At 39.5% G+C, this 20,355-nt stretch overlaps 1 protein-coding gene across 8 annotated transcripts in view; it reads right to left on the bottom strand.

The window, feature by feature from the left end:
* Positions 1-2,006: 2,006 nt before the first annotated feature.
* BBS10 (Bardet-Biedl syndrome 10) overlaps positions 2,007-20,355 on the bottom strand; it is a 180,268-nt gene continuing 161,919 nt past the window's right edge. For 4 of the 8 annotated variants that reach the window (XR_009702506.1, XR_009702517.1, XR_009702518.1 and 1 more), the window contains one exon: positions 3,759-4,218. Coding sequence is in view for 2 of the 8 variants with exons in the window: in XM_061204941.1 (XP_061060924.1) it covers positions 3,978-4,218 (241 nt within the window). In the remaining 6 variants the exon portion in view is untranslated. Of the gene's footprint in view, positions 2,073-3,758; positions 4,219-10,840; positions 10,917-20,355 lie in introns of those variants that run through there. The other 4 variants (XR_009702511.1, XM_061204945.1, XR_009702508.1 and 1 more) reach the window with 3 other exon arrangements.

Genomic DNA, 20,355 nt, shown 5'->3' with positions numbered 1-20,355 from the left:
AAACTTTTCGTTAGAGTTCCTTTTTTCTTCATTCCCCATTAATTTCATTTGGTAGGTGCTTACAGCATTATAGCCCAGTGGTTTAGCAGTGTGGCTTTGAAGTCAAATAGCCCAAGTTTCATCCCTATTTCATTGTGCGATGTTAAAGAGCACGTAAGTTGCTTAACCTGGCACCTGACAGATAGTAAACACTCCATAATAGTTAAACATTATAACCCTCTTACCGAGGTTTTGTTTTTGTTTTTGTTTTGTTTAAAGGTTGAAGGGACTGCCCTGAAGTCTAATCACATCTGACTCTATTTTTTGCGAAATATTTTATCAAAGCTATCTTGTCACAAATTTGAAAACATATTTTCCTGAGCTGAAGTAATCCACACTGATAACCACAAAAGGACTATATTCCACATTTCTCAATATTGGGTACAGACACTGTAGAGCTCAACCAGAGAAGTCAGGGACAGAGATGCTGTCTTAAATATGCTTGTGTCTCTAACTGTCCCTAAGTGGTAGGAAAGTACATAGGCTTGAAAGTCAGACAGGCTTAGCTTAGTCCTAACACTGTGACCTTGCAAAAGTACTTACACATTCTGACACTTAGGCTTCCCCATCTGAAAAGTGCATTAATAATTCTAATAAAATTTGCCTCTTCAGCAGCATGAAATAGAAAAACATACGTAAGCCCCCAGAGCAGTGACTGCATTTAAGTACCCAATAAATGTTTATTTTCTCCCCTCACAATTAATCAATATGTAAAATATGGCACCAATCATAATTATCATCTAAAAAACTACACATTTAAATACCTTATCTTAGTTTTGAATCTGGCAAACATGACAAGTGTTTTTATGCCCTCATGACAAGTGTTTTTATGCCCTCAACATGACAAGTGTTTTTATGCCCTCTGCTCTCCTCTTCTTTTTTTTTCCATTTTTTTCCCAAATTATTATATAATTGCAACATAAAATCAATCAAAATTCCAGTGAGGAATTGTGGAAAAGTTGCCTTAAATCTCTTCCTCTACATCCAAAAGGAGATTTTTATATATATATATATATTTGGTTTGAAAATATCTTAATTTTGCTATCATTTTGAGTTGAAATTTTTATTAAAATGATTGTAGATTCACACACGATTGTATAAAATAACGCAGAGATCTGCGTAAACTTTACCCAGTTTACCACAATGATAACGACAATCCACAATCTTATTCAGATTTCCCCTTTACTTCAATCCTCTTGTGTGTGTTTGTGTGTTTAATTCTCTACAATGTTATCATGTGTAAGTTTCTGTATCATGTCAGGCAGGATACAGAACAGTTCCTTCACTGCAAGGATCCCTTATGTTGCTCTTTGATGGTTGGTTGTTTTTTTTTTTCTTTTCTAACTTACATGCCAAATAAAGTTCTACTTCCCCAGATTTTACTTTTTTTCCTTGTTTCTCACAAATAGACGACTTAGGGAGAAAACAAGCCATTCCTATGTTCAATATTTCTTATCTGAACTATTTGTAATAGACTTGCAATTGGTCTCCCTATTACCAATCTCATTCCTCTCAGGCCTATATGCCAAAGTTATGGTTCTAAAATACAAGTCTAATAAACTCTACTTTGTTATAAAACGTTCAATGGCTCTTTGATGTCTACATGACAAAATAAGACTTGCAAAGCCCATCCCAATCAGAATCCATTCTATTTTTCTAGCCATACTTCCCACTACCCACTTTCATGGACCCCATATTTTATAATTTTTGAACTACTCACCAGACCCTCAACATGACAAGTGTTTTTATGCCCTCTGCTCTCCCCTTCTTTTTTTTTTTTTTCTTTTTCTTTTTTTTGACTGCGTTGGGTCTTCGTTGCTGCGCGCGGGCTTCCTCTAGTTGCGGCGAGCAGGGGCTACTCTTCATTGTGGAGCACGGGCTCTAGGCATGCAGGCTTCAGTAGTTGCAGCACGCGGGCTTCAGCAGTTGTGGCTCGTGGGCTCTAGAGCTCAGGCTCAGTAGTTGTGGTGCTCGGGCTTAGTTGCTCCATGGCATGTGGGATCTTCCTGGACCAGGGCTCGAACCGGTGTCTCCTGCATTGGCAGGCAGATTCTTAACCACTGCGCCACCAGGGAAGTCCCTCTCCCCTTCTATTAATCCTTCAACAACTAGTTCAAATCTTTATCTCCTCTGGGGAACCTTCCCTATCCCACCAGGGCAGAGCTGGCTGCACTCTCTTGCCTGTTTTTAAACGACTCTTTCCTGTATGTCTGTATGTATGTTCCCATGTTTCCTTCTCCCCCAACACACACTACACCAGATTGTCAGCTACTACAGGGTCGGGCTCTTGTTTGTGTATATCCCTGGCTTGAACAATGACTACTACAGGCAAAGACCTTCAATAATATTTTTTTGAGGGATGAAATGAAAGGAAAGAAGCAAGGAGGAAAGCAAGAGAGGGAGGGAGAAAGGAAAGAAATGTTATTGAAAACAAACCAGAAGTCATAATGCTTTATTAAATAATCCTTTTTTGAAGATAATTGTATCAATTCTATATTTATCATAGAGTCTATGTGAGAAAATTTGAGAATCTAGTCTATGCAAGAAGATTTTTAGATATGGTTTGGATATAGTTTGACTGTTTGGATATTATTTTCCCTCATGTATGAAATAACTTGATGATGAAAAGAAACTAAAGAAATACTGAAATCTCTGAGATCATAATGAATAAAGAAAATAAATTTCATGGTATTATTTGGAGACAGTGGGAGTGTCTGTTATTGGGAGAATTGATAGTGAAATGTGGTAGATGCACATCATACAGAATTATGCAGCAGAACGTGGGCTGTAATATGGCAACAGGGATGAATCTGTAAAATGTAGTGCTTGCAAAATAAAACCACAATCAGGGAATTCCCTGGCGGTCCAGTGGTTAGGACTCCACACCCTCACTGCCGAGGGCCTGGGTTCAATCCCTGGTTGGGGAACTAAAATCCCACAAGCCGCATGTCGTGGCCAAAAATAAAATAAAATAAGATTAAATAAATAAAACCACAATTAGATATCATTACACACCTATTACAACTGCTCAAATTAAAAAAAAAAAAACTGATGGTACAAAATGCTGGTGTATATGTGGAACAATAGGAACCTTCATTCATTGCTGGTATGAATGCAGGATGGTCAGTCACTAAGTCAGTTTAGCAGTTTCTTATAAAGTTAAATATACACTTACCATAATGAACCAGCTATCTCATATCTGGGTATTTACCCAAGTGAATTGAAACACACACAAACCTAGAGGGGAATATTTATAGCAATTTTATTTGTAATTGACAAAAACCAGAAGCAACAAAGATATTTTTTCCACAAGTGAACAGATAAATAGTGGTACAATCGAATACTACTCAGAAATAAAAAGGAAGCAGTTACTAATTTACTCAACAACATGTATGAATCTCAAATGCATTTTTGCTAAAGTGAAAAGAGCCAGATTCAAAAGGCTATATATTATGTAATTCCATTTATATGACATACGGAAAAGGCAAAATTATAGGTATGGAAAACATACCAGTGGTTGCCAGGGATTCAGGAGGAGTGAAGGGTTGACTCCAAAGGCACTGCAGAGGGAGGGGATGTTTTAGGGTAGGAACTCTTCTATACTCTACAGGTAGTGGATACCTATAGACTTGATGCATTTGTCAAAATCCATTTGCTGTATTCAAATTAAAAAAAATCAACCAAGATGATGAGGAATCCTGGGATGGAATGCAGGCTGTGACAAATTAATCTAACTATATTATAAATATATAACCTCATTGAAGGGGTAGGTAGAAAAGGAACTGACTTTGGAAAACAGTGTTTTGACTAGATATTATAAGGCTAAAGGCAAAAAGAGCTACACATAAACTTTGTACTCTGTTTGGTAAATCTGTTTCTCATAGGGCTAAGTATTAGGAATTTCAAAACTAATTTACCTGTACACCAGAAAATCTATATTAGTTTGCTAAGGCCACCATAACAAAGTACCAAATTGGGTGGCTTAAGCAACAGAAATGTATTGTCCAACAGTTCTGGTTACTCACAGTTCGAAATCTAGGTGTTGACAGAGTTGGTCCCTGCTGAGGGCTGTGAGGAAAGGATCTGGTCCAGGCCTTTCTCTTTGGCTTGTAGATGTTCATCTTCTCCCTGTCTTCACATCTTCCTCCCTCTATGCATGAGTCTGTGTCCAAATTTCCCCTATTTTTAAGGACACTAGTCATATTGGATTAGAGGCCACCCTAATGATCTCATTTTAACTTGCTTACCTCTTACCTCTGTAAAGACTCTCTCCAAATAAGGTCACATTATGAGGTACTGGGGGCTAGGACTTCAACATATAAACTTTGGGAGAACACAGTTTAACTCATAATAGTAGGCTCAAACAAATAAGTAAATAATTGTAGATAATGGGAGCCAGGTCTCTCATTATTAGAGAAAATGTCATAAATAAGCAAGAAGAGAAGGCTAAAATGAGCCCTGGGGTGCTGGATTACGGCCAGAGACATCAGTAGAAATTCATGTTTATAGATAGATAGATAAATAGAAGATAGATCGAGAGATAGATAGATAATAGATAGATGTGTGTATTCATAGGTTACTATACATACATATACTTCCTAGCTCTGTCCATTGAGAGGGCCTAGAAGCAGTGACATTCCAGCAGCAATAAGCATGCCCAGCAACCTGATTTTGATTTCTAAATACCATTTTCCTAGAAAAGGAGAAATGGCTGACTCTAGGACTGGGGAGGGAAAATATGAGTCTGGAATATCTTATAATGCCAAAAAGGAAGGAAGTCTGAAAAAAGATAAAATAAAAGTAATGGAAGCATGTCAAAAGGACACAGGAGCCAATCTGAAAGAGCTCCCGATGTCCAAAGCTGAAAAAATTTCAGCAAGAAAATAATTATGGTATTGGATTATAACCCAAAGAATAAAATAAATATCCATGAGTCCATAATGATACAAAAATTATTTAATAAATAAATAAATATTGGAGAAGTGACAACTTTTCTTTATAGAAGAATTCCAAAGAATAGATGTAGATACTCCTCCTTCCAGGAGGTAAAGATTAATTCTCTCCACACCCCCTCCCTTGGTTGTGGACTGGACTTAATGACTCACTTCCAAAGAAGAGTATGGAAAGGGAAAAAAGTTAACTTTATAGTGGAGAAAACTGGCAAACAGCACCAGGTTTCAGATCAAGGTTAACACCATCAGTTATAAGTCATGTTACTGTCAAGTACTCCCTGATGTGGTGGGGCAGGAATTAGTACATCCATTTAATTAGTACACTGTACTAATTAAATGCAAACAGATATATATTAAACACATTACAATGGGGGTAGAAGGGAAGGAGAGTGTAGTACAGAAGTAAAAAGGAATCAATTTATTAATCTAGAAAGGTCTTACCAGGGAGCAGGGAGGAGTTACAGGATAAGTTTTTTTGTTTTTTCTTTTTTGTTTTTTAAAGGAGTGGAATGTGGCTATGCACCTTTTGCCAAAACTAGACATTCAATATTTTTCATTTCTCAATATTCTGTCTCTGCAGGATCAAATTGTGATTCATATTTTGAAAGCTTATTTCTTAAACTAGAAGAAGCAAAGAGCAGTAAAATTAGATTTGTATCAGTTGTAGCAGAGTAAATTTGAGCAATTGGAGGAAACTAGAGACAAAATATGGAAGTAAAGAAAAATCAAGTCGACAGCAACAACAATAATAATCACTAACATTTATTAAATGTCTTCCATGTGCCAGATACTGTTCTATAGAGTTTTACAAATATTAGCTCATTTAATCCTCACAACAACCCTGTGAGTTACTGTAGATGAGGAAATTGAGGTTCATAGGGATCCAGGACCTGTCCCTGGGCTACAAAGCCCATAAGTGGCAGAGCCAGGATTTGAATCCAGGCAGCCTGGCACCAAAGCCTGAGCCAGTCATCATGTCCTTTCTAGTGAAGCGTGTTAAGATGTCTCAGAATTCAAGCAATTCACTCTAAGAGAAACAGACATGTAAACAAGTAGTTGCGACTCAGTGTAAGAGAAAAGAGAAAAGAGTTTCAGAAGTGACACTGAAAACAATCTTGAAGGGGAAGTAATTGCTGTGTGATGAAAGCAGGACATCACTCCTGGCAAGAGAACAGCCATATGGAAGAAGTTTGGGTCTAGTTGTTCAAGGTCATACAGGAAATACAGTGTGGATACAAAACTGCTCAAACAAGAACTTCTGCCTTTGGCCGGGCATGGATTTCGCAAACAGAAAAACTCTCACATAGTCATGAAACATGTTCATTTCAGGTATTTGTCAGTTCCATTTGGGCCAACTTTCAGTTGTCAAACTGAATCTCTACTTAACTCCAGAAATGTGATTTCTTAGTAATAGAAAATGCATTTACATATTTCCACACAGTTAAGGTTGGAGTCTTTACAGGTCATGAACCAAATTAAATCTATTTTCTGAAATCGTATGAAACCATCAATTTTACAAATAGTTTTGAAAAATATGTCACAGAAACCCAGAAAAGATAACAAAGAACAGGGGCTGAGAAGCAAACACTGTGGCTTACTATGTGTTGAGCATTGTTCTAAGTTACCTACATATTTTATCTCATTTAACCCTCACAACAACCCTGTGAGGTAGCTACTATAAATATCACTATTTTATAGATGAGGTCACCAAGGTACAGAGAAGTTGAGTAACTTATGCAAAGATGCAATTAGTTTAGTACCTGGGGGAACCAGGATTTAATAAAATCAGGTAATTCCAGCCTGAATAGAAAAGAGTGATGCTATTTGGTTCTTTGATTTATTTCTTAATTCAGCATATGGTATAGTATGGCCTAGACCATGGTCACAAATTCCAACATCTACATTTGCCAGGCCAAGAACATATTGTGTGAAGTCAGCCAGGTATCGGACAAAGGGAGAGGGAGGGATTGTGAACAACCCCTCAGCTCCAGCCAGCTGTAGTCACATGGACTCGGTATTATAAGATTTTCCAATTTTTCAAGAGAAGCTGACTTTTATATGAAATCATCCAATATTAGAAGAAGGAGTGCACAAAATGAGTTCAGTTCTGGACATGCCGTGTTTCAGACAGCTGTGATGCCTCCAGCAGTTAGAAATCTGAAAATGTGCACGCAGTTTAGGAGAATAACTCCTGAGTGGGAAGTACAGATTTAGAAATCCTCAACGCAAGGGGTGTAGATGAGGATTCCCATAGACAAGGTAAGAAGAAAATAAGAGGACCAGGAACCCCAGCATTTGAACAGCTGGCAGAAGAGGAAGAGCCAGCAAGGAAGACCTAGAGCAGGAGGAAAGGGAGAGGAGAGCAGAACCTGAGATGCCAAAGGAGGAAGGTGAATCAGGCAGTATCTACCAGCCTAATCTTGTTCAGAGTTGATGTACTGACTCCCTTCGGTGAAAGAGATCCCAGACCTCAGTAAGAAATATGACAAGTTCAAAGAATTATTATTTAAAGCCCAAGTGGGCTATGACTTTCTGGTATCAAAATTAGCACCAGAAGAGGATCCCAGAACATTCCTACTGCTAATCACTTTGATGGCTCTAACTTAAAAGGTAGAAGGATTTCACTTCCATTTTTCCAACTTTAGTGATATTTTATTAGTATTATAATTATTATTTCATTTCTTCAGGTGTTCTTTTCTAGTAACCAGTTTGCTCTTATGACACATTGAAAGTTCTGAAATACTTAGCACCAGAACCACCAATAATAAAAACTGTGATTTTGGTGGAAAAGCAATACCCATTTAGATTTATAATTACGTAAAAACATTTCACACCTACAAGTTAAAACTTGGTTCACACATCAAAAATTATGTATAACTTTGCTCAGACACATTTTTTCCCAATGAATTTAGGACAACTGCTCATATAACAAGAAAAGCAAGTTGAGTTCCAGGAAGCCAGTAAATAAAACCCATTTTCCCTGCCTGAGTTTAGAACCAACTGAAAGACAGATGCAGGAGGCAAGCAAAGGGAGATCAAGATAGCACGGATAGGGTAAATTGGAGAACATGGCTTTGTACTTGCAGTGGATTTCCTCAGACCTCACCTCTAACACAGGCCCCCCACCTCCCTGCAAGCACAAGCCCTCCTGTACCCACAGCAAGGCAGAAGACAGACCTGGACAATTAATTCTTAATTAAAGGGAACCCAAGAAGGGACTGGGCTTTGTTTGCCCAGTTCCTTCTCCCAAACTCCCCAATCAGGTACATCATGCCTTCTGCCCCGGGGATAAATGATCCAGTCAGAAAGAATAAAGCAGGTTTCTCTGGTGGAGTTTCTTCTACAAGGAAACCTGAGGCCAGGGAAATGGAGGCCCCTTTGTAATACTCCCTACTGGCTTATCTCCTTCCAAGCTCATCCCACAAGGCGGGTTCCATTATCCCCACACAACAGTAAATGACTAAACCTGGACTCAGTCCCAGGTTGTGGTATTTTAGAACACTGACCTTCATGCTACCCTGAAGGCTATGCCCCAGAGGTCTGTGGTTAAATGGAATAATCCCATTTAAATTCATTGCGTGGGCAGTTAGGGAAGAGGCAGTAATGATATAGCCCAAAAAAGGCACTGTAATGAGACTCAGAAGACCTAGATCATGATTGCAACAATGTTCCCAAATGGTTGCTTGGCCATGGTCAAGTCACTAAACTCTTTGTTACTTAGTTTTTTGATCTGTGAAACTAGTTTAGCAAGTCCTGCCATCCTACTGTCTAGACCATCAAATGAGATATTTCATAAAAGCACTTTGAACCAGCATCATGCTACAGTAAAAAAGACAAATTATTTGCAACAAAACTATTATTTAAATAATCTTAAATAAAATTGGAAAAGCAGACTTTTTCTGAATGTTTACATTATAAAAGCAGATGCTATATAGGCTGACAGAGGTGGATTTAAATCCCAGAATCCTCCACTCACTACCCGAGTAAACCTGGACAAGTAATTTAATTTCTCTGAACATTGAAGAGGATCAGAACACTATGCCACCCAAAATATGCCACTTTGGCAAAAGGATTATTTTGAGCTGAGGCAACTGAAAGTCAGCAGATGCAGGGAGAGCTCTCTGCCCTCCCCTCATTGCCTGAAAGCAGGATATAAAATTCCCTTTGAGGAAGGTGCCTCCCCTATGCATCCAGGGAGAGAAGAGTGACTCCTATCATCAAAGATGGAGAGTCAGCACCAAGATGAGTTTGCATAAACAGAATTTACTAAAATAGCCCTTATCTTCTATTAGTTTCCCCCATATATTACTTAGTCACTTCCCCACAATTTATCATCCCTTTAATCTCAAGTTCTCTTTCCTTAGTTAAGAAGAGTATAAAAGGTCCAGAGTATAATTGCTTCTTTGAGTTTCACTTATTTTCTGTAAACTCCTGTGCATGTAAATATAATAAAAATTCTGTCCTTTTTTTTCTTGTTAATCTGTCATTTGTTTTTTTGTTTGTCTGTTTTTTCTTTGGGCTGTGCCGCACAGCTTGTGCGACCTTAGTTCCCCGACTAGGGATTGGGGTGAGGGTTTGATTCCTGGTCAGGGAACTAAGATCCGGCATGCTGCGTGGCTCCACCAAAAAAATAAAAAAAATTTTTTAAATGTCAAAATAATTTACTTATGTAGCAAGAAGTCTGCTTCTCTTAGTTTCAAGCATCAGCACATAAATATACGTTAATCACTAATTCAGTCATTCAATTAACAAAGTTCTACTAAGCAATTGCTATATTTAGATGTTGAATTTTGTAACACTGGGTATACGACTTTATGATCTAGTTGCGGACATATCCCAAATAAACATAATAAAAGGAAAATGTACTATAATAAGGAATAAAATTCTATGAAAGTTACATAACCCAATGTCTCAATTTCCTTATCTGTAAAATGGAGATAATTTTGATCCCATAGGACTGTTATAATCATTATATAAAATAATGAAGTTGAAATTAGAAGAATGATTTCCACACTCACAGCCCAGTCAGCCTGGGGAGGAGAATACCCCTAGTGGAGACTTTTCCTTACCCACGAAAATCCAGTCTCGTTTCCTTCCAGGGTACATGGCTACTGTCCTAGACTAAGTTCCTCAGCCCCCTGCACATTGAGTTATGACTGTGTTACCAAGTTCTTGCCAATAGAACATGAGCAGAAATGGCATGTGCTGCTTCTAGGCTTGGATTTTAAGACATTTGATTTGCCTTCTCCATATTCTCATTGACTTTCTAGCTATAGAGACTGGCTTGGTGGCTAAGGGTCTTCAGCAATGCAGATGAGGACATGCCCCAGGAGGCGATGGAGAAGCCTAACACCTACCTCTGATCTGGATCACCCTCTTTTTTTTTAAATTTATTTATTATTTATTTTTGGCTGTGTTGGGTCTTCGTTTCTGTGCGAGGGCTTTCTCTAGTTGCGGCAAGCGGGGGCCACTCTTCATCGCGATGCGCGGGCCTCTCACTATCGCGGCCTCTCTTGTTGCGGAGCACAGGCTCCAGATGCGCAGGCTCAGTAGTTGTGGCTCACGGGCCTAGTTGCTCCGCGGCATGTGGGATCTTCCCAGACCAGGGCTCGAACCCGTGTCCCCTGCATTGGCAGGCAGATTCTCAACCACTGCGCCACCAGGGAAGCCCTGGATCACCCTCTTCATAATAATTACATGACAGAGAAATAGACTCTATACTCTTTAAGCTTCTGTAGTGTTGTGTCTCTGTTATAGTGGTTTGGTCTCATCCAAGCCAATACAGCTGTGGTCGAAGGATTCAGCTGGGCTTAAATCTTTCAGATGTGTCTTAGTATAACTAGGAGTATGGCCATAAGAAGTAAGTGGCTCAGTGATGAGTTGGCTTCTTATTTCTGGCAGCCCTAAACAGATAAAACTGGAAACCTGGAGGTAAAAAGATGAAGGAAAGGAATGAATACTACTCTTTTAAGCTATGGTGAAGCATTGAGTCCAAAGTAAGTGAGGCAGCATTGCTAATTACGGGACACGTAGGGGAAAAAAATGTGCTTCTCTTCTGCCTTGCAAATTTACTACATGGTATATTCTTCAAGAACTAATATTTTCCCTTCACGTGTGTGTGTGTAGGGTGAGGTGGAAGCTAGCAGTATTTATGTGTGTGTGTGAGACAGAGAGAGAGAGAGACACAGAGGCAGAGATACTGTGAGACCAGGATAGACAGAGAGAAATAGAGAGAGACAGAGAGAGGGACAGGAGAGTCAGAGAGATTCCAGATCCAATAGTTACTCTCTGGATAATGGGACAAAAAAATAAAGAGGAGGGTCTAAAACTCATTCTGGTGGAGAAACCTCAAAAGGTATCACACAGGGGTATGCACACATATTTTGGCTGCCCTTCAGAACTTGGATTGCTGGGTGATTCTCCTGGGACACCACCATAGACTGAATGTTTATGTCCCCCCAAAATTCATATGCTGAAACCTAACCTCAGTGTGATGGTATTTGGAGGGGGGCCTTTGTGAGGTGATTAGGTCATGAGTGTGGATCCCTCATGAATGGGATTAGTGCCCTTATGAAGGAGACCCTGGAGAGCTCCTTCAACTCTTGTGCCACGTGAGGACACAGCAAGAAGATGGCCATCCATAAATCAGGAAGCCGGTTCTCACCAGACACTGAATCTTCTGACCCCTTATCTTGGGCTCTTTAGTCTCCAGAACTGTCAGAAATAAATGTTTGCTGTTTAATCCACACAGTATATAGTATTTTTGTTATACCAGCCTGAATGAACTAAGACATCACCAACCCCACTCCACAGACATACACACTGTTCTATGGGACTTGGAGTGACCATTGGCAGCATCCCAGAATGCTATTCTATGCTGAACAACTCAAACTCAGGGGAAAGAATGAGGATCCTGGTACAGGTTCTGTGTGTAGAGAATGAGTAAGCAGACAGGTAAACCTAAGAAGAGGGGAACCAGATGAGGAACTAGTGATACCTGCAAACAGTCTAGAGTGGTCCCACCCAATGCAGTAGTCACTACCCATGTGTAGCTATTGAGTGCTGAAATGTGGCTGGTCTGAATTAAGATGTGCTCTGAGCGTAAAATACACATCAGATTCCAAAGACAGAACAAAGAAAGAATTTAAGATATTTCATTAATGATTTTTTTAAAATATTTATTTATTTATTTATTTGGCTATGTCTGGTCTTAGTTGCAGCATGTAGGATCTTCATTGCCGCGCGCAGGTTCTTTAGTTGCAGCGCGCGGTCTTAGTTGCCCCGCAGCATGTGGGATCTTAGTTCCCCGACCAGGGATCAAACCCGTGTCCCTTGCATTGGAAGGCGGATTCTTAACCAACCACTGGACCACCAGGGAAGTCCCATTAATGATTTTTAATATTAATTACATGTTGAAATGATAATATTTTGGATATATTGGGTTAAATAAAATACATCACTAAAATCAATTTCACCCATTCCTTTTTACTTCTTTAAAATGTGGCTATAAAAAATTTTTAAATCACATTTGTGGCTTGCATTACATATCTTTTGACATCACTGGACTAGACCAGGGGTCAGAAAACTTTAACCCACGGGCCATACCCAGCCCAATGCCTATTTTTGTAAATAAAATTTTATTGGAACATGGCCAAGTATATTTGTTTGCATATTGTCTATGGCTGTTTTCCCTATAATGGCAGAGTTGAACTGTTGCAAAAGAGACAAACTATTCAGAGCCTGAACTATTTACTGTATGACCATTTACAGGAAAATTGTGCTAACCTCTGGTCTAGACTATGGGAGAAGTGATATTTAGCATTCAGTTTAAAATTATTTTCCTGTGAACCCTATCATTTCTTTTAGTAACCCCAGCTTTAGGGAAAGCCTGAAACAACTCTATAGGCTTCAGTGGGATGAAGGGGAAAATAAAGTGAGGAAAATAGAGAATGTGAGACCAGCCCCACCCACACCCCCATTCGTCCTTCTGCTGGCATTTATGTAGGAGCAGCTGTACCCTTTCAAGGAATTTTAGGTGGAGACCAACATCAAAGTGTGTGTGTGTGAGACAGTGGTGTGAGTCCCCTTTGAACTGAAAATGATAGGGAGGGACCCCACACTGACAAACAGTTCAAAGGGAAAACTTTCAAAAGCAAACTTTCTATTCTTTAGAATCGAGGGCCTCATGTGGCTGGTAACGGGGTGGGGAAGGCAGGGTGGCAGATGCACTCTTCGCTAATGTATTTGTGAAGTGTCCTACATTCTACATAGGACAGAACAGTGTCCTGGTTAAAGGGTGCAGAGGTGTGGGTTCGTGATCCTGGTTCTGCCACTTTCTAGCAATCCTGCTCAAGGTTTGTGATGATGAGATGAAATCATGCTTCAGTGGCTTGCACAGTGCCTGGCACATATCAGGCATTTAGAAGCTTATTATTGTTTTCTTTTATAAAATACTGTTTTAGGGAGAAAGAAGTAGAAATGACCTTAATTTTTAAAAATAATGGGCGTTTTGGAGAAAGCTGGAAAAGCAATAAGGAGGAAATATATTCTAATTTGTTTTTGTTTCTAAATTGTGTCTGACAATCCATTAAATGAGGCTGTGGTTTTGGTTCCTTTGGCTGGTGTTTTTGACTCGTCTTCCTGTCCTCCCGCCTGCAATGCCTAAGTCTGCAGAAGGGATGACATGATGAGAACTAACCCTACTTGAAAATGAAATGCTGCTTTAGATTTGCCAAAAGAGTCCCACTTTCTGAAATTCTCCTTCTCCTTCTCTGGCCTACTGTGAGGGGCTACTCCATTTCTACAGGGGCCTGAAATCCACCACCACCCCCTTTCCCTAGAATTATCCTAAGAGTTGGACAATGTAATTGACTCCAGAAGGTTACGACCACACAACTTCTAAGGAGAAGGAGGCCTGGATATTTATTTTGTTGTGTGTGTTTTGGGGTTTTTTGGTGTTTGTTTTCCTGCTATTGGAACTTGATTTTTTCCTATTTCTAGTTAAATGCTTCAGAACCCTCTTCCCTGAGGCTGGGGCTATTGTTATTGCCTGTGTATGTGGAGTGGATGGCCATCGCTGTTATAACCTTACGCTAGCAGGCGTAGTTTATTCCAACCTTCTTTCTGGGCATAAAACACAGAGACTTCTGTCCCGGATAGTAAAGGGCTGCTCAGCTTTGACATTCTGTTTTTCTGCCCCAGTTCATGAAAAATATTGCCCCAGAAACCCATCAGGTTTTCTATGTTTATGAACTCTGAATCCTACCTCCCAGGTGCCAGTAAGAAAGGCTCTCCTAGAGTCTTCTAGATGCAGAACTGCAAAATGAAAGATCCTAAGTAAGGTCTGCATTTGATGGCAATCCTTACATGGCCCCTTTCTGATAATATTCTTTCCACCCAAAGTTCCGAATCCTGTGTCCCTTTCTTACATTCTCAAAAAAAAAAAAAAAAAAAAAGTTGAGTGAAAATAGACTCTGTTTAGGCTTTGGTTAAACCTTCTGCACTCTGAGGATTTTCTGCTGTAGTGCTCAGGCTTTTTGGAGAAGCTTCTCTTTTTCTTGATACCTTAGTAGATTGGCCGAAATCAGCCAACTTTTGGGAGTGGAGATGAGGAAAGGTATGTCTTCCAATCTCTTTGTTTGATATCTTGAAAAACATACTGTTTGAAAAGAGTTTTTCAGACCTATAAATAATTAGCACTTGAAAGTACCAAAAGCTCTTTCTCAATCTCCTTTTAAAAAGAAAACACTGAATGAGATAATAATAGCACTTATTGAGCTCTTCCCAGTGCCAGGCACTGTTCCAAATGCTTCACATATGCCTACCTAACTTTCACAACCCTCTGAAGTAGCTACTGTTATCATTCCCATTTTCCAGATGAGGAAACTGAGGCACAGAGTAGTTAAATCGTTTGCTCAAGGTAACACAACTATTAAGTGTGAGAATCTGACTCAAGAATCTAAAGATCTAAAGGGGCTCATATACAGGAAGCTCTATTACAATTTTCTCTGATAGAGAGACTGGAGAGTGTGGTGAATAGTACATAGGGCTCTGGACTTAAGACAGTATAGGGTTTAAATTCCTATTGTCCCTTTACCAGCTGAATGATTTGGGACAAGTAAATGTATCACTCTGAGCTTTACTTTCCTCATCTGCATTTTGAAAATAACAATACCATCCTCATAGAAATACTGTGTAGATTTAATGAGAAAACCTGTGCTTAGTAGAGACCTGGTAACATAGCATTATTGTTGGAATGAGAAACTGTTCTCAGCTGTCAGGACAGAATTACTTAGGGCATGACATTTACAAGAGGAATTACAAAAGTATAGATTTCCATTGATAGTTGGACAAATTACTTCCCTCAGTTCAGCTTAGAATGATCTTGGTATTTTGTAAGGTCCTAGGAACCATCCCAAATTGGCAGCCAGTGATTTTAGTCATTCTAGAACAGAACTGTCCGAAAAAACTTTCCGCAATGATTGAAGCATTCAGTATCTGCACTGTTTAATATGGTAGCCACTAGCCACATTATGGCTCTTGAGCACCTGAAATGTGGCTGCTGTGATTGAGGAACTGATATTTTATTTAATTTTAATTAATTTTAATTTAGATAGCCACATGTGGCTGGTGACTACCGAATTAGACAGCAGAGCTCTAGAGCTCTGGGGTCCCCCACCGGTCCTTGGCCTGTTAGGAACCGGGCCGCACAGCAGGAGGTGAGCGGCGGGTGAGCGAGTGAAGCTTCATCTACTGCTCGCCATCAATCGCATTATTGCCTGAGCCCTTCTCCCGCACACCCAGCCACGCGCGCCCTTGCCGTGGAAAAAGTGTCTTCCATGAAACCGGTCCCTGGTGCCAAAAAGGTTGGGGACCGCTGCTCTAGATGATCTAATCAATTACTTACATCTGAAGAAAACACCCCATAAAAATCTCTAGGCATTATAATTTTTAAATTTCCTGTCCTAAATGCCGGATAGGAAATAAAATTGCTTAACTATTTACTCTAATGAGCCATACAGGAATAGCCTAGATGGAATGACGGTGCAATCTGTTCTCATCCCTAAATCGTGGATCAGTTAGTGTTTTGAACTATGTCAGCTTTCTTGCATAATCTGTTTACAAATTTCAGAAACATTTATTCTTGTATTATCACTGTAATGCTTTACTCTACCATATTGGGAATACAGCTAGGAATAAAAGCTATGTCATAGACCCATTTCATTCTGATGATTAATAGGTGATTGGAATAAATGCTTTCCTGCTACAGAAGACAGGAGGGTGAGGACTCCTCTGTGTTGTTCACATTCCTATGTTTCATGCAGAAAAAGTTGTGCTAAGAATAGATCAGACTGATTGGCTAGTTGATGTTAAAGGTCTTGGTGGCCTTTACCCCCAAACTCAAAGAGTTATACCTATAAAAATGTGGCAGTTTGCAACATTTTAACAGAACCCGTAGGCAGACATCAGAGGTACCTCAATTCATTCAGCAGCACGGGAGGTGCCACTTTTACGTGACTCATCCTGCAGTCCAGGACGACATAGTGTTCTGCTGACCTTTCTTTTTATGTGGTATAGAACTTGGGAACCTCAATCAAGTACTTAATTAAATTTTTGATAAAAGAGTTTGATTATATTTACAAGCACCCTTCCCATCTGTACTTCTGATCAACTGAGTGGAAATTCTGTCTGGGTCAGAATACCAGGCTTGGGATCTTTTCATTCTCAGCAGAACAAATTTGCTCTCTACTACCTGGTATCTAAAAGATGACTCCCTTTAACCGTCCACATAAAATAGCTTCATTTTCCACACTTACTAGAAAAATTCACTCAATAATTGATTGTGATATGCACTTCATAATACTTACTTAAGCCCCTGAGATTGGAAGAAACTTTTATCGTTATGATTGCTATTAATTTTTTTAGATTCCCCTAGTTTTGCTTCAGTATTGTTAGCTAATAATAATACTTGCTCTCGTTTATTGAGCATTTACTCTTTGTCAGAAGGATTACATAAGTTATCTCATTTAATTCACACAACAAATTTATGAGTAGGGATTAGTGTTACATTTGAATACAATATGGAAACCAAGGCTCAGAGGGAGTATATTGCCCAGATCACACAGCTTGTAGGGGATACAGCCAGTGTGCATACCCAGATCCTTCTGACTCCAAAGTTTGAGCAATTAAACACCAAACTATATTCTGCCTTGATTAACTGGTATCAATGTACCTGGGCCATGTAATCTGTTATCTACAAAAATATTATTAGTAAAATGTAAATGTTTAGGGAGCATCCGTAAGATAATACATTAGAATAGCATTTGCTTATTCTGCAAAACCACAGATGTGGTCATTTCTGTTACTTGGTGCCTCTGAGTTCAGTTCAAAGAAAAGTGTCTCTTCATGTACATGTTATTTTCTGTTAGAACAAAAGCCCAATATGTTTTGACTTGGGTCTTAACTGCCAAGAAACTTGGCCAAATTCACTGCTGAACTGTCACAATGACCCAACCTCACGTGCTTAGTGTTATTATTTGTTTACTCAACATATGATTATTTATATTTATGTAAATATAAAGTATTTATGAGGCCTGTTATGTACTGGGGGCTATATTCACAGCTGGGATGCAAAATATGGTGGTGAACATGACAGAAATTTCCTCAGGCAGCCCACAGTTGAATAGGGAAAAAAGAGATTATATAAAGAATAACACAAATAATTAATTAATAATTGTGACTAGAGCCACAAAAGGTAAATAAATGATGGCATAATCTGGCCAGGCAATAGTCCTGGCTTCATGGGCCAGTTAATAAGAAAAGTTCCTGCCAGTAAACTTTGTGATCATTAGTCAGCAATTCTATTATATGCTGATATTTCATTGTACATAATTTGATAATCAATTCATTAGAAAAAACAAAAATAAATAAGAGGCATAAATGTCCCTTTTACTTATCAGGAAGTACCTTATAATTATTCTCACATTTATTTTTCTTTCAGTAGAACTCCAGTTTTTAAAATTCTTTTGGAAAGTATATAAAACAATTTTACTATAATAAAAATGGAAATTGAGTTGAAATGATGTCGTTGCTTTTAACCTCTGCATTATTAATTTGGAGAAGACAGAGACTAATAGAGTCCTAACCTTCTGTTTAGAAGCAAAGATCATGCCTTTGTGAAATAATTAATTCTTACTTCAGAAAGTTATACCCAAAAGGTGACTAAGGAAAACCAGCATCTCCTGCCTTTGAAGACTTTAGTCCACCATCATCATTAAGAATGGAGATAAAAAAACACCATCACGGGGGACTTCCCTGGTGGTCCAGGGGCTAAGACTCTGTATTCCCAATGCAGGGGGCCCAGGTTCGATCCCTGGTCAGGGAACTAGATCCCGCATGCCGCAACTAAGAGTTCGCATGCCACAACTAAAGATCCTGCATGCAGCAACGAAGATCTCGCGTGCCGCAACTAGGACCCTGCACAACCAAATAAATAAATAAATAAATATTTAAAAACTAACAAACAAACAAAATAGCATCATGGGCTAAGAGTTCTAGAAGTTAATTTTAAGGCTTTCTTTTCTACTCAGAGCTTGCCTGAAAAGGGGTAAGTGTGAATTAATTTTCACGTAGGTCAGCCAATGATCCCCAGATAACAGGTGTTAGCACATTAACAGCAATGATAGAAAAGCTAAAGCCAAAGAAGACTCCTATTTTTTTTTTCACAGCATTGCCTTCGCTTCCCCTGCCTTGGTATGTTCTGTAGAATTTAAGAGAAGCTGAGTGTGCCAGTTTATCTCTGCTGGTACTTTTCCCCTGTGCTCTTCTCGTGTTCAGAAGTGGAGAAAGGAAGATACTGTAAAAACAGAAACAGCTCTGAGGTGTGGTCTCCACCAACTGTCTCTTCAGAAGGGCAAACCCTTCCACTCAGTAACCTGGAACCCATACGTGTCTGCTCCTCACTGCCAGACCCACCTGCCTGAAACACCACCAGAAATGCCTTTGACTTCTGACGTATCCTCTTTGCAAATAAAAGCATCTCTGGAAAGATTCTTCTTAGCACCTAAGATCAGTTGCACTGAAATAATGGTAATTTTGATGAGTAGGTGTTGGAGAAGAGAGAATTTTAGAGCATGGAGCACCGTGGAGTGTCCATCTGGCCAGGGCAAGAGCCAGAGCACAGAGCACAGGACAGCAACGTGTGCCCTGGTCACGTGGAGAGACGTGCTCTCGGAGTGGAGAAGGGGTACAGAAGGAAAGTGGGTGACAGCACAAACCAAAACATATCTGCTTAAATGAGTTATTTTACATAAAGCATTTAGGATAGTGCTAGCCCCAAATGATATGAAAATAATAAGTATTTACTAATCATTGGTCCTAGGGCTAGTCAGTTCCCACAACAGAAAGTGCCATTCCCTCTCCTCCTCCCTTCCTCCCGTCTTATCACATGGCCTGCTGTTCCCAGGGCTCAGAGATATGACCTGCACAGCTCATGGTACAGTTTCATTCCAAGTTAGGTAAAAAGGCTTTAGTGAGCCAGCCCTGGAACCCAAGCAGTATTGATTCTATTGTTTCAATGGAAAAGGTGTTTAGAGGACAGTAGGCTCTCAATGAACCTTTGTTTAAGCAAAAAAGTGTATAGTAGTGATAAGCTTCAGAACACACTACCCCACAATATGGCAGCTTGGCATTGTGAATATTGTACGCTAAAGGAATTTGAGAAAGGTCAGGTACAGGAAGGACTCTCTGACCTTCCTCTGAAGCAGGTCATAAGACCCTCCTGTGAGAGGTGCCTTCCTACACCCAGAAGAAAGGAGTATCCCTGTCTCTAAGATGGACAGAGGAATCTGGTGAACAGGTCTTGCTAAGTTTCCCCAGGTTACTACCCTTAGCTCATACCCTTTTGTTCTATCACATTTTTCCATGACTTTCCACTCTTCATCAAACCTAGTTTAAAAACACTCAGACTTAACTGTTTCCCAGGTCTTCATTTCCTTATGAAGGCTACTATGTCATGCAAAACTTATATTAAATACATTTGTAAGCTTTCCTCTTTTTAAAAAATATTTAATTAATCAATTAATTTATTCATTTATTTATTGGCTGTGTTGGGTCTTAGTTGCAGCACGTGGGATCTTTTGTTGTGGCACGTTGTTCTCTCTAGTTGTGGCGTGCAGGTGCCCTGAGGCATGTGAGATCTTAGTTCCCTGACCAGGGGTCAAACCCTCGTCCCCTGTATTGCAAGATAGATTCTTAACCACTGGACCACAAGGGAAGTCCCAGGTTTCCTCTTGTTAATCTGTTTTTTTGTCAGTCTAATTTACAGGGCTCTAACCAGAGAACCTAGGAGGGTAGAGGGAAAGAG

The sequence above is a fragment of the Eubalaena glacialis genome, chromosome 11 (assembly GCF_028564815.1).
Source record: "Eubalaena glacialis isolate mEubGla1 chromosome 11, mEubGla1.1.hap2.+ XY, whole genome shotgun sequence".
NCBI lineage: Eukaryota > Metazoa > Chordata > Mammalia > Artiodactyla > Balaenidae > Eubalaena > Eubalaena glacialis.
This window is presented reverse-complemented; position numbering and strand designations above follow the sequence as displayed.